This window comes from Vanessa cardui, chromosome 9, assembly GCF_905220365.1.
Source record: "Vanessa cardui chromosome 9, ilVanCard2.1, whole genome shotgun sequence".
In the NCBI taxonomy this organism is placed as follows: Eukaryota; Metazoa; Arthropoda; class Insecta; order Lepidoptera; family Nymphalidae; genus Vanessa; species Vanessa cardui.
In genome coordinates this window covers 8,926,687-8,942,249 of record NC_061131.1, presented here as the reverse complement: position 1 = coordinate 8,942,249, position 15,563 = coordinate 8,926,687, and the positions used below count along the sequence as shown (strand labels likewise).

The 15,563-nt window shown below is 30.4% G+C and overlaps 1 protein-coding gene across 2 annotated transcripts in view; it reads right to left on the bottom strand.

Annotated features, from left to right (window-relative positions):
• The window catches only part of LOC124532510, a 167,290-nt gene extending 157,434 nt beyond the window's left edge, over window positions 1–9,856 (bottom strand). For both annotated transcript variants that reach the window (XM_047107422.1, XM_047107423.1), the window contains exon 1: window positions 9,361–9,856. In XM_047107422.1, the coding sequence (XP_046963378.1) occupies window positions 9,361–9,457 (97 nt within the window). In that variant the 5' untranslated portion in view covers window positions 9,458–9,856. The remainder of the gene's footprint in view (window positions 1–9,360) is intronic.
• Between the last annotated feature and the right edge of the window lie 5,707 nt (window positions 9,857–15,563).

The following is a 15,563-nucleotide window of genomic DNA, read 5'->3' as shown; positions in this document are numbered from 1 at the left end:
AGTTATCCCTTTTATTTATTGTTTTTATCAAGCTATCTATTTTTTCTTGTGACGAAATGTAAAATAAACGGTCCCCGGCGCGGCACACTTTTTTCTGTTGTTTAGTATGGGTATAACATATCTGTTTATTAGAATATCATTGGTAATTTTGTTATGTATAATTTTGTTGAGTAATATCAATAGTTAATTAGTAATTTCAGTAGAAATAATATCTACTTATTTGTATAATACATAAAAAATACTCATATCGGTTTAGTTACAGAGAAAAACACTAATATCTTAATAATATCTTATGCTTATGAATTTTATACGAATCGTCATTTTGCTTAATAATCTGATTTCACGATGCCATGTCAACGGAATTCTAACCTCTCAATTCATTGAAACAATGAAATTGATTTCGTTATAAGCGGTGAAAGAAAGTATTGTTAAGGTAATTATACGTTCAAAGGGAAACATCGCGTTCAAAATGGTACAAATAAAGTAGGAATAGTTTATTTTATTATTACATTTCATATTATAATTTTATTAAGAAGTATACTCGACAGAACACACAATGTTCCTATTTTTACTTTAAATATAATACTTTTTACTTATATCTGCACCTTATTTAATTATTTTTTTCAGTCTGTCGTTTGACGAATCGTTACTGTTACAGCTTGAATCATTGCAAGCTTTCACGACATCTAGTAACAAAATATTTTTGAGAGCCATATATAAATCGTTAAGCAAATGTTAGCTTATCATGTTAAAGAACTACAGTTGTTCGACAATAAATAAAATAGGAAAACGGTAAACCAGGTTTACGGTATTTTAAACATTTAGCTATAAATTAACATCCTCCGGTGAATACCAAATCGCTTGAAATGTAACAGAATGAACATTATTGCATCTAGAGGTATAATGTTTTGTCACACTGCAGATACTCGATTTAAACTAAATTCTAAGAAATAAAATGTTCCCAATAATTATGTTGAAATGCTTACAATTGTAATTTTATAAAAAAAAATGTAATCGATGCATTCAAAATCAATGACCTGATTGCTCATAATTGGTTTTAATTGTAAACAAATGGGCAGCTTTTATTTGAATTACACCCATTGAGAACTAAAATTTGTGTATGTAATTCGATATAAAAAAGTTATTGAACAAATCATGACCGCGTGGAATGGTGGCAAGAATGCTAGTACCATTTTCCCGTTGAGTCGGAATTGCAATTCTCTGGGCAAAAAATGATCCAACCGTCCCGTAATGGATAATCCCGGGATTTACAACATAGGTTATATTCCACGTTATACATCCCGGAAGAGACGAGATGTTTATGTTTTAGAAACAATTTTGCACAATTATTCCAAGCGTTTCAACTGCAAATTAAAATCATTTGAAGTAAATAAAATATAAATATGATCAATTGTATTTAAACATTTCCTTAAGAATATTGATCATGACTTTTTTGCCGATTTAAGTTACGTTTGCCATCCTCTATGATCAATAGCCAATATTTATGTTTATAATTATTTTCAAAGGCCGCATTAATACAGTGATTGATTCATTCGTTTTGAAGTATATTAATCATAATCCATTAAATCACCATATATAGCTAGATCAATTTTTATATATGATGTTTAGAATACTTAAATATCAAACCTGTAATTCAGAACGAAATAACTTCAGTCTTAACATTAGGATTCAAATAAAGAATGTGGTGGATGATAATTAATTCTAAATTTAATTATCAATACGCTATCCAAACGCTTTGTTAAAATAACTCAACGTTTTTTTAAATAAATATTCTAGCCTATCAACGTTAGAAATGGATTATTGTTTCTTAAATGAAAACGAAACAACACTAAATGTGTCCCTATTCAATAAGAAAATGAATCACGTATCACATGAGTTTACAAAACGTTAATGTATAAAGTAATTTAAAACTTTAGTGGTAAGTTTTAATTTACTTTAAAATTGAAATACAAGCTACAAGAATTTAAAGAGACACTAATGGTTTATTATGTAAGGTAAGTATTACACGTGAATTTATACGAATACCTAACCGGAGATCTGTGAGTTAGGTGTCTGCGCGGAACCACCTACGCGGATTGTTAACAATGACTAGATAAATTCATAGACAGGGTCAAGTGCGCGTGAACTGTAATGTAATTTGATGCTTACAATTGAATAGTCCACTTGTTCGAATCTCTTGTATAATACTTCCTTGCAAAACAGCTACATAATAAAGATGTTGCTAAATTTGCCTCAATAATATTAATATTATCTAAAACTTAATTTAATATCATAAATATGACGAAAATCAAGATTCTACGATTATATTTAAATTGGTTTATTAAAGCTAAGTAAGTACCGCTGTTTTATGTGCTTAATTTGTCTTTATAATTCATCTCGGTGGTGAAGAAAAACATCGTGAGGAAACCTGCATGTGACAAATTTCATAGAAATTCTGCCACATATGTATTCCACCAACCCGCATTGGAACAGCGTGGTGGAATATGTTTCAAACCTTCTCCTCAAAGGGAGAGGAGGGCTTTAGCAGTGGGAATTTACAGGTTGTTGTTGTTGTTGTTTAGCTCCCTCCTCCTCCTCTCCCTTTGAGGAGAAGGTTTTTTCGATGTTTTCCTTCATCGCCGAGCACGAGATAAATTAACACAAATTAAGCACGTGAATATTAGTTATTAATATTGTAGTGCTTGTCTGGGTTTAAACCGCAATCATCGGTTAATATTCACGCGTTATAACAACTGGGCCATCTAGACTCTTCTACTTAAAATAATGAAAAAAATTACTATTGTATTTATGTCAATACTTCTCGATTGTATGTAGTTTCCGAACTAGTGGTAGCTTTACATTTAATACAACATATCATGGCGATGTATAAATGATATTTTTATTTTGATTATGTTATTGTCATTCAATCAAGAGACTCAATGTATTTGTAACTTAATTGATGGGAATGAGTAACTTCTGTTTTTTTGCCGGTTTTGGATCGGAATCTCAATTACAAACGGCGATAACTTTAATTTAATGTTATAATATAACGATGGATTTGTTTTTTTTTATATAATACAGTCGTGTATTGATTGACTATTGATATAAACTCTGTATAACGAATACGTTTTTATAAATATTTTTTGTGTACAAATACAAATGTTTTAATACAACGATATACATACATCAACATTGCCAGCAAAAAATATTTACTAATTTATGTTTTAGCGCTTGAGCGAATTTGTTTTATAGGATTTGTATTGACTTATCATGATGACAAGCATTTAATGAAACTATAACTTACATTAATTAAAAATTCCATTTTAACTACCTATACGCCATAAATTTACATACTTTATTAGTTACTAAATTTACCCTACGGTTTCAACCGCATTAATTTGTATTAGGCATTTGTATAGCCTCAGATTATCATTTATGAAATCGTTGAGACATTCAATACTGCCTGCATCAATTAGCAAATGAGTAAAAAAAAAAATATTTTATTGACATCGGACTAGTCGTTGCCAAGATAAGCGCCTATAGCGATACAGTTTATTATGAATGTTCGTGAATAAAACATGATTATAACTCGTTTGACTATTATCAAGATACCGTTAGTTAAATAATTAAGTTTTAAAGTCACTTGCATATGTAAAACATTCGCTCTATTAAGCGAGCCGTATCGAACAACTTATTGTTGGAAAATGTTAAAACGAATCGATCCACTCACCCAACTGGTTAAAAACTGAGGCATGGCGCAAAACTAATTCATAGAACGGCAACAAAAGGCGAATAAACCGCAGAATGATTTGACGGGCATTAAGTTAATCGTGTCAAAGTAATTATTTAACTTTTTTGCTTATTAATACATCTTTAACATATTCCTAATAGTGTAATCTAAACAGCTTAATCTTAATACGATCATATCTATAATAGTGACAAGGGAATATAAGCTCAAATTAAAACTGCAATGGTACATCGAATTCGGATGAATCGCACATAAATATACAGGATTTAAATAAATACTAAAAGGTAATAGTAATATGTACATTGTACATAGTATACGTCAAACATCTATCTATTTCTATGTACAGTCGTAAACACATTTTGACATGTTTGAAATCAAATTTCTGAATACAACGACATTAAGAGATCACAGCCTGGAACCACTATGGAAAACTAAGGCAAAACTTTTCGATAGTTATAAATTAATGTGTGCCCTCTCTGAACACGAGGAGTGCGGCAGCTAATCTATGAACAGAAAAAATGGAATAATTTTGAAAAGTAACGCGTAGCACCGAGAAATTTAAGCTACCAATAACTTTTATGTATTTAAAACTAATTAATATTGGCTCTGCGATGTTGGTACAGGTAGCTAGTATTAAATGGAATTTCAAATTATATGCACTTCCAACTCGGATCTCACGAACTCACACTAAGATTAATGTTACTGAGAATAGCTAATTAGCTTTTATTTAAAATTCTAGTTAAATTTTTTCTCACAACCGGATTTCACTACTGTCATACAATATATGTTCAAAAGTTTAGAAATTATTATTTCATCAGTAGTATCTCCTGTGTGATAGTGAGTAATGGAACTCATAAATCTTCTATAAGGTCGCAAGTTCAAATCTGGCCTATAAAGTTGCAACTGAGTGGTGTTTCAGCACTATATGTAGACACTATAATAAAAATGTTTGTGATTAGAAATTATAAAAAACGTAAACAAATAAAACCTACTAAAAATGGCTATAGACTATACACTATTGGCTTTAAATAAAATATATTTTATTTTAGATTGCCGACAATTACAGCTCTCAACAATTTACATTCAATATTGTCAAATACAAACTAACTCTTAATATAATAATAATACCGTACAAATTTCAATGGCAGCTTGGAAACAATTCGAATTATTTAAGTAAGCGTTTCTTCACAATATCCGTAATTGAACATAAAAACTTTAGCCGTAAATGTACCTACTCATACTTTTTCTATATTAATAATAAGGAAATAAACGATTGTAAAAGGTGTATCATTAAAACAGGTTGCTTGGATTTAATTATCGGCAAGGTAATTTAAATTAAAACATAGAGTTTCATTATATATCATGTCTTTTTATAAATAATTTTAAACGGTAGTTACGAATTATGATTTCTACGTAAATACATATTGATAGAAATAATTGCTGTTACTTGAAAATAATTCATTTGCAATATCTACTCCGTCTTAAAAAAAACTTTTGGCCAAATACAATACGATACCGATCTATCGATTTAAAGAAATACATAAAACTATAAATGTATAAAAATAATGTTTTATGAAACTATACAAAGTAAATGAAAGTATAAATAATAAATTAAATAAATAATTGTAATATTATAATGATGTGATGTAATTATTAAAAGTAAATATTATTCACTTAAATAAGAAAACCTTATAACTAGCCTTGGTCCTGCTGGATTTTATACCACATATATAACAAGGGACATCTAATACTGAACACCCAATTCTGAGCGAGGCCTAAAAATTGTATTGCCAATAGTCCTTTTTCCTCGTCAGGAGTAAAACTTGTTAAATAATCGGCGGCAAAAACTAAATCGATTATTCTGTTTTTAATACAGTATGTGTTATCAAAAACAAAGTTCCGTCAAAGTGACTTATTTTGCGATTTTGTTAAAAAGTAAAAAATAAATACCAAATCAAAATCAACATCGTTTTGCAAGAAACGTATTCGAATGTTCTTTCTTGTTTATATAACTTTCAGTTTAATCTGGGTATAATCTAGTTAATGAAGCTATTTAAATACTCAGGCAATTAAAAAGTACATTTTATTAAAGAATGTAATTATAATACCGTAGATATTAACATATGTTATAAAATCAGTATTCAGGTAAATTAATAGAATATTAATGACATAATCATGCATCCTTTCATTGCTCAACGTTCTACTGTTATAGTAGAAGCCTTTATGATATTCGATGCGGCAAAATAAAAGAATAATTCTCGCACGATTTTATTCAGTCACCGTGAACTTAGCATAATCATGTTTCTGAACGTGTAATCATTGAATCTTTTATTGAATAAACTATCTATATCAACCAGTTCTCGCTCAATTGTAAAAATTCGGATATAATCATAATAATTATTATTGAAAATTAGATAATATCTTTTTAGTCATACAAAAAAAAAGTATCTTGCTACTCTATCATTATTTTTTTATTGACAACACTCAAGCTTGGCAATAGCTACCAAACTAAAAAAAGAAGGTTCACAAACAGAGGAAAAAGAACTAAACTGTTTTGTTTTATTTATATCTTTGATTAACTATTTTTATGTCTAAATATAATGGCAGAGCTGAGAACGTATCGAAAAAAAACCAGTGGTCAACAGTTAACCACTAAATACACGCACACTAGAAAAAGTAGTATGACGTTTGACTTATCAAGCGTAGCTGTTATGTACACCAATATAATAAGGCTGGTTCTTTTGTAGTGCGATATAATGATTATTGCACGGTTAGAAAATTGAATACTTCAATTATTTATTTGACCGGGAGGCGGTATTTTGTGGAAGTAACATATAAATAGATCACGGAATATATAGTGTAGAAGACCGGATTTTGGACCGAATAAATACTTTTCAAATAATAATACCCTTTATATACATATTACATAAAGAAAAATTAAGGAATGTGCGAAGACGCATTAAGAGTTCATGTTATTGACATTTTTTATTTTATATGTATATATAAATTTTATATATATATATATATATATATATATAATCTTTGTTATATATAAATTATAATATATATGATAAGATAAATCAATTAATTATTATTCAACCATATTCTATTACTTTTAAACGAGATATTACTTGTTTATTTGGACATACTTTCCATTTATGTATTTAATGGTAACGTCTATTTGAATCACTAATTAAATAATGATTAATATCACTGTATACTATAACTGAAACTAGTAAACATTTAAAACGTCAATCTTATCAGAATATAATAAATAATTCTGAATTCGTCAATAAGAATTTAAAATTAATCAGAAAAAATGTAAACACATTTCTTCTATAAGAGTGATGTGAGACTTATGAGAAAAATGGAATGATACTCTTATAGAAAAATATGTCATGTATTATTTTTGTATGTCTTTAAATCAATCTCATGATGGTTACTACAAGTCACTGTCATGATGAGCACTACCCAGCCTCTGGTCTCTTACAGATCAAACATAAGCACTGACTTTGTTAAATAGAAACAAGTGAAGCTTACTTATTAACTTAGCTACATTTTTAAAGGATTTTAAAAGTAATTATTCGTTTATTAATCAAATAAATTTCACAAATCGGAGTCGATGCGAAAACATTCGTCAAAACTTTTAAATTAGGAAAAAAAATACAGGGTTTGTTTTTTATTAACATTACGTACTAAAATCAAGAAGATTTATTTTCTTTAATGTATTAGTATGATCAAAACTCGGAGTGAATAAGGTTTCATTAATTATACATATGGGATAACCTTAGCAGTAAATTAAATATAGTCTCATTTTGATTTAAATTAAAAAAGAAAAAAACACAATGATTTCTCAAGTGGAAAAAGGACAGAACAAAATCGACATTATCTTGTCCAATAACAGATTAACTGAAGCTTTGTCTCTGTCTAATACGATAAAAACATTTCAAGTTGGAAAAGGACAAAGTCAATAAACATAGCTACAAACAATATTATCTCGTAGTAGAAAATTAGCTAAATCCTGTCACATCTCCGTTGACAGCTGATTAGTACAGTCCGTGTAAATAGGGTAAGCCAGGCATTAGTTGCATATTACTTCATTTAAGTTTATTGACTTTAATGAGACGATAGCAGGCTGACGTCACAGTTAACCATTATCAGTTTTAAATAAATAAACATTAATTATATTTTATAACACGCACGCATGAAGAATTCGATTCTAGTGAAGCATATTTTACTACTATAATTTTTTGTGTCCGTTATTGTTATGTATCCGACAAGATCCCGTTACGCGTGTGGTTTCGTCATTATAGACACATTAATTTTTAAACTAATTGCAATTTCATTTCGGTCTTAATGTAGTGTACTTAATATAATTTCAAGTTCATGTTAGAAAAAAAAATTGTAATTTTTGTCTGTTGCCTTTCAATGCTATCTATATTAATCAAATATTAATTTATCTGTTCAAAACTATATTTGTGTTACAGCTACGTACAGACTATTGTCTGTACTGTTTCATTCGATTCGATCACGAACCGTACGTATAAATAATAACATAAATCTGACACATATACATTGAGCGAGTGTCTAACAATAATATAAAAACTCATTGGTAAATAAAAATATAAAATTAAATAAATATCCTTGTATCATTAGAGAGACTAAATGACATTGGATCGTTACGTCTAATTACACGCAGAGCAATGTACAATTTAATAAAATATCATAACTAAAAACTTAAAAACAAAAGATTATATTCTATGTCCAAATGTCTTATTTACTCAATTGGCTTAAAATCGGCGCGTATGTGGAAACTCACGCAAGTTTGATTCTTTGCAATGAAATATTATAAAGTCGCTTGCAATAAAGTACTGACAATTAATTTTTCTGTTGCAAAATCTGTGGTTGAGTTACGATAAACAAATTCAGCAGTTACTTTCGTATAATTTAAATAATAAAGGAGTATTATAAAATAAAATTATGTTTCACTAACGAGTGTCACTGTATTTGATAGTTAATAACTGCTATTTGAATATTTCACGGCTAAGCTTTGAAAATATTATGTGTTATAAAAATATTTGAAAGTCATACGATCGGCAGGCACTAAAAAGAGAAAATAAACTAAAAAATTTGCTTAAGCAAATATAACATGCGTTTCGCATTACCGGGCCGGTTCTTTGGAACAACATCGATCTTGATAGAGAAACCGATTGGTGACTGCTGGTATCTTTCGAGATAAACACTTTGAATATCTGCCTGTCAACAATTTTTCTATTTTGGAAGTAAAATTTGATCATTACTTTATTATTAAAATTGTACTATCCTAACTACTAATTAGCCTAATTCGTTAATAATTACTATTTCTCCAAATCCGTTGTTTTCCTAAACAATTATTGGAAACAGGGACATAATTGGACATTCATATTTTTCGAAGTGATATAAATATTTAAAGTAGAATGTAAAAAATACGTGCTTCATTTTGTTATCAATAGCACTCACTGTTCGATTTTAAACAAACAGTCATTGTTTTATGCCACCATTGTTTATCAAGGATGGTCGTAGAAACCTGTATAATTTAAGTATTTAATGATTACGTTCACGCATTATCTTACCTGATTCCTGCGCATTTTGCAGGTGATGTATGTGGTGTAGATGGGCATAATAATGGTGGTGGTGCAGGATGCATTCCAAATCGGTGCAATTCAACATTGTGACGGGGCGCCGGCCGCGCCGGCAGCCGTCTGTTCACTCACGCTCGCTGCACACTTTCACAAAACTATTCCACTGCCACTTTAATACGTATCGTTGTCACATTACGTTATCTCCTTGGACACCAATACCGGACTGACGCACATGGATCAAGTCTGTTAAAGACAGTGCCGATCAGTCTGTCACTGCGACGATTGTCGCCCACAACACTATAGACGCATCGTTTTTTGTTGTAATATTATTTACGTTAAATAGTGAGAGATCACATCACTTAAGAACTCCGTATGACGTTTGGAGGACAGAAAGTATCGATAAGACGATATAAGTGCGCGAGTTCCGTCGGCTGCAGAGAGCGATGCGTGCGCGCAACACTTGTGGCGCGCGACTGTACACTGAATGCGGCATGCGAACGGCTACCACCACTCCCGGTCTCCCGACCTCGACCGCCGTCCACACTTGATGGAAGCCTGGCTTCCATATCGCGCCACCTAAACCCCGAGCACAGGGTAAAACAACGTTCAACGTCCGACATTCATTATTATCATCTTAACATGGCACTGGGTTTCGTTTTACGAACGCAGTCTAATCAGCATGACCTACAATCTTATTACAATAAAGTCCGTTGGAACTAAACTAAACACTTGTATATTTATCACTCAATGATAATAAATGATAAATAACATAAACAATATCCTCTTAAGAAATCATTCAACGTTTTCGAAAGAGATTGTCCAAAATGATTACCTAAAGTCGAACCCATGCTAAATAGTGGAGAAGTAGTTTGCGGAAAAATGGAAAAATAACAAATATCCGCAATGCAGCCCCAAGGTCAAGGTACCTGCTTACCCTGAATGCTGTACCTGTAGACGAACTTTCGAGCGAGCGGTGCGTGTCAACAATTGCATATGCTTTGTACTCGTACTTGCCAAGAAGAACTGTACATACACGCTTTACCGTGTATCTTGACAAATACTTATGTTGTTTACGATCTTCTCTCTTTCATTATAATTTATAGTTTTTTACTTTCAAATAATTAATATTTTCGTTTGTATTTATTTTAATATTTTATATTTGTAACGAGTATGAGGAAATTAAAGTTTAATTATTTGCCTTAAGGTTGTCGTCGGAAATTTTAACTTATGACCTTATGAATTTCACACGAACGTGTTATATGCCAAGATACATCCACTATTTTCGTAGTCTCATAAAAAATCTTTGATATGAATCCGTTTGATGCAAGTGTTGACGGAAATGTATCTAACGCCATAATGTTAATAGGACTCGATACCTTTGTGCGCGCCGCATATTGTCCTCGTGAACACGATCGCATACAATTACTATCCATAAAGCACGAAGGCATCTTACGTGGAATGCATTGACTTAAACTAAATACTGCTAATCTTATTTTATATTTTTGTTGTTTTCCTTTACTATGAACCAAAAGTAAAAAAATTACAATTTTTTTTATCGTACATAGGTGGAATATTTTTTACATTTACTCATTAATGAGGCCAGTCATTTATTTATATAAACTTAAAACATCTAAAATTTGGAGAGCGAATATCGGTCGGAATATTTCATTACACATAATTGTGAATTTACTAAGGTAAGAATTGATTTAAGATTAATTAAAAAAAAATCTTGATATGTATGTTTTAATGTGATCGCAGATACCAACCAGCTTGTAAAGAAACTTTATAACTGGAGTTCATCAATATTAAGTTTGAACACTCCTTTAAATTCAACTCGTGAGCATTGGTACCAAAAGTGGAGTTGAAAAATGTTTATGTGATAAATAAAATGAACATGATAAGAAACAAAGTTTAATGACAACAAACCTCATATGAAGACTTAGTGTATTTTTCATTGGATCATTTTTATATTTCGGTGTTTAAACTATTTCAACTAAAATTAATTGTTTTTTTTTTATTCCTTGCAACTGTTTCATGTGTTTTCGGAACTTATTTGTTTATCTTTTTTTAAACGACAAAATTCGCAATTATTGATTTTTGTTGTAATAAAAATAATTTTACAACTCATTTTATTTTTAAAATTAATTTCTTACTGATTAATCTTATTATTCAGAGGTAGCTGTTTCATCAGCCTACGACGTGCAGTTGTTCTGTACTTGTGCTAAGCCAACCCTAATTATGTTATGTTATTTTTAAATGGTTATTTTAATATATACAAGGGTATCTTTAACATTTATTTTAAATAAATCTTTAGATAACTCTGGCAAGACAAGAGACCTCGCATACTGTCGCATCAACTTTATAATAAAATAATAAAATGCCGAACGAAAATCATCCTTCGGAAAAACTTTGCTTTTCGCATTAAAAAAAGGGCCTTTGTTCGGAAATTATCATACATAATACCCCCAGTGTATATATGTATATAGTGCGAGCCCAATGTAAAAATTTCCTCGCCTTTACGGTATAATCAATGTAATCCCACACGATTTTAAGTAGATTCTCTTGGGGACTATTTCTGGACCGAGGATAATCTTTCCATTCCTTAATTTTTGTGACCTATTTTGTTTATGAAAGATTCTTTTTTCTTCATTCCAAATCACACTAGCAATACAAAACTGAAGAGTTACTCGAGTTGAACATTAGCTTCAGAATGAGGCAAAATGTAGGTAGTAAAGAAGTTGTAGAAAAATCCGTGCCCGGTTTCTGGGTTTATTGACTGTTAAATCAGGACAGGTTGCATACGTTACCTTCTAAAAAAATCATAAACTTTTAAACAACGAATGTTTTCGCATAACAATACTGGGGCCCTTGGGAAATAGCGCAAAATCTTTTATAAGCATACATATAACATCCCGTGTTATTGCCGAAACAGTAACATTTTTCGTCCATGGAATCGGATGGGCGAATAAACGCAAGGAAACGCATAAAACTCTTCACTACCATTCTATCGTAGATACTGCTATCTGAAAAAGAAACTACCCTTATTTTGTCGGATGTATTTTTACAGACGTGTTACCCTCTTCCTTAAGCTTCGCTGTAAAATATATGCTGATTTATATTTACGAATTATTTTAATATAAAGCCTATATTTAAATACAATTTATAAAAATAAATTGCGGATACGTTTGTAAGTTTCTAACCAGGGAAACGTTTTTAGTTTTGCAGTAAAATAATAAACTCTGTGCCCGTCTAAAATTTTTCCTCTTTATATTTTTAGTACTGATAGCCTGTAATATTTTCTGTCAGTACTGAAAATATAAAGACAAATTTTTATCTTATTCTATACATCTATGTAGAATTTAAAAAAATGGTCAATTTGAAAATTTCAATTCCATTTAAATAACTATTTTAATATTCTACTCTTCATCATTCGTTAAAAAATTGCCCAATAGTTAAAGAAAATATGAATTCAGTATTTTATCCTCACGATCAATATAAAAACATTCGCGACAGATCAACGAATTTCATAGTGTAATCTCGATAGACAGTCACTGTAATGCTATTGTAAAATCTATATTTTCATAACAAATGACTGAGTATTTTAAACAAAACTATCCACTAATACAACTGCAATTTGATTGCTAGAAGAGCAAGGGGGTTTTTAGGAGTTTCATTTCATAATGAAAGTGGAAACATAGTTTGTAAACTATCCACTAGAAGCCATTTCATTTTGTTGGAATAAAGAATATTTCATATACCTTGATTTAGCACAGTGCTAAATCTGAGCTGAAACCAGTGACTAGATTAGACACGTAAAATTTAACTCAAAATTGCTGCTCTTCTGCAAAATTTAAAATTAAAAGTTTATTCGAATCTAAGAATACTGAAGTATTTATCTATTTACTTCACTAGAATTTTAACTCTCAGCAAGTTATATTTTAAATGCAAGGTAAATATTAAGAAATAAAATGCATCATTATTCCATGATTTTAAAAAACCCTAATTATATTCGAATGAATTCCAAACATTTTTTTTTTTCAACAAAAGATGTGTGCGGGCACAACTTCCAGTTCTGAGAGAGTAGATTCGAGTAATTACCTGATTGTTTCTGTAGTCATTAAATGCCTTGTGGAAATCCTCACGCATCAACACGCAGGTGCGGCTTGCCTCCATTTATGGTGTTTCAATTAAATCGCTTTTGACCGAAGTAGGCGGTCGTTAAACTCGAACACGGCCATAGTTGAGACTAGAAAGGGTTGCAATCAGCACTTACATCTACATTGAAGAAAATGTATATTGCGTATCTCCATTACAATCGTTTATATCTATCTACGAACAAATATTTTTCTGCTAATGCATGCAAAATAATGATATAGAGTAAATTAAAAAAAATAAAGCGCAGACAACTCAAAATGTTCCTAATACGATCATAAAAGGGTTATGATCACATAAATCTAACCATAGGTTATATTTTTACTTTTTTATCTTTTTCTTACTTTAGGACACAAGAATTTAAGGTCGTGTAACATTATAGGCATAACTTGGAACCGATTTTTTTATATTATTGCGTAAGTTATAGTTTCAGTAAACAGCGCCTTAAACAATATTGTCTACTAAAAAGGATAGCCCTTAAATTGCTCACCCAAGCAAAGTTTCATTTTATCATTCTCTTTTTACTAACTTCACATTTTGTATAAAAAAAAATAACTTTTTTAAGTATCAATGATGATGGGAAAAATTTACTATCCTATCAATACGATTTTGGAACCCTCAAGAAAAGTGCAAACGTCAGGTGTGTTCCAAATTTTCCGGTGTTGCATATATTTAATGGTGGTAGTAGTCACTTTCCGCCAGGGAGCTTATGTCCATTTTGCCTTTTGAAACACAAATATTGTACTTATATACTTTTATCGCTAGTCGGGCTTTGTGCAGACTGCCTGAGTAAATCAGTTTTTAATAATATTTAGTACTTTCGTGTAAGTACCAATGTCTGCAACAGATCATGACCACCACCACAACCAGAGCGCCTGCCTAAATATGAAATCGTATTACTGTAACTTCAAAAGAAGTGGGAAATCAGTAGATTTTTAAGGACTTAATTTTTATTATAATAATTAATTATAATTTTAGTCGCAAGATTAGTTCACAAGCATAAGCTGTATTTTAAATCACAGTTTTAACCGATGAGTCTGATTGTTAGAGTTAAAGAAACAATTTGTTAAGAACACAACTTAAGAAACATAGAAATATATTTTTAAATGTAATTATTATTAATACGTTAACTACTAATTTAATTGTTAATTCGTATAATATTTTTTTATTGTTTGAGTGATATTATTTTACATTTGTACACACACTTGTATCTTTTGTGGCTTAGTTTTAGGATCATGTCCAATATACCTAACTCATTTACCTGCAAATCAATTAGCTTTACTCGAATGATTGATACAAAGGCTTTATTTTATTAAAAAAATATTTTCTTGTATTTAAAGGACTCCATTGAACATTTTATAAGCAAATTTCTTTAACGTCGACACAAAAACAAGTTTGCAGAACAGAACAGGTCCGTTGACTATAAAATTAAGTCGATAAAACAACACTTTAAATCAAAGTAATTTTGCGTTACGGTAAAATAAAAAGTAGGCTATCGTATCAGATGATTTAATAGCGGTGAAAAACATAAATTACATGGTGTCCATACCTGTCTCTCCCAGCGTCACTTGATACTTAATTTACTTTTAAACATAAATCATATATTAAATTTATATTGTAGTGCCTATATCCAAAACCCTCATTTTGCACATTTGCAATTTTAAAACGGTTTCCATAAACCCGCCTCAGAACTAAGGCATGGCAACTGACTCTTCAAGTTTTTACTACCCTTTGTGAACGCCGACTCGAAATACCTTCAAATTGACCGACGATACTCGCTTGGATTCTTCTTGTTAAAAGATACGAGAGTCTCTTAAAGTGCATGAGTTTTTTAAGCTTTGAACATAACTGCACAATAAGTACGCCAAGATTACATTGAAATCGTATTAAAAATTAAGATCGAGGAATATATGCGTGAACTGGTTAGTAAAATATTCAGTTATTTATTACTAAAATAAAAAATGCAAGTTGTATTCAAAGTATTGTCATTGTAAATATCGTTTCAAAATCACTGGAAAACCAAATTATATATGCAGACTCGT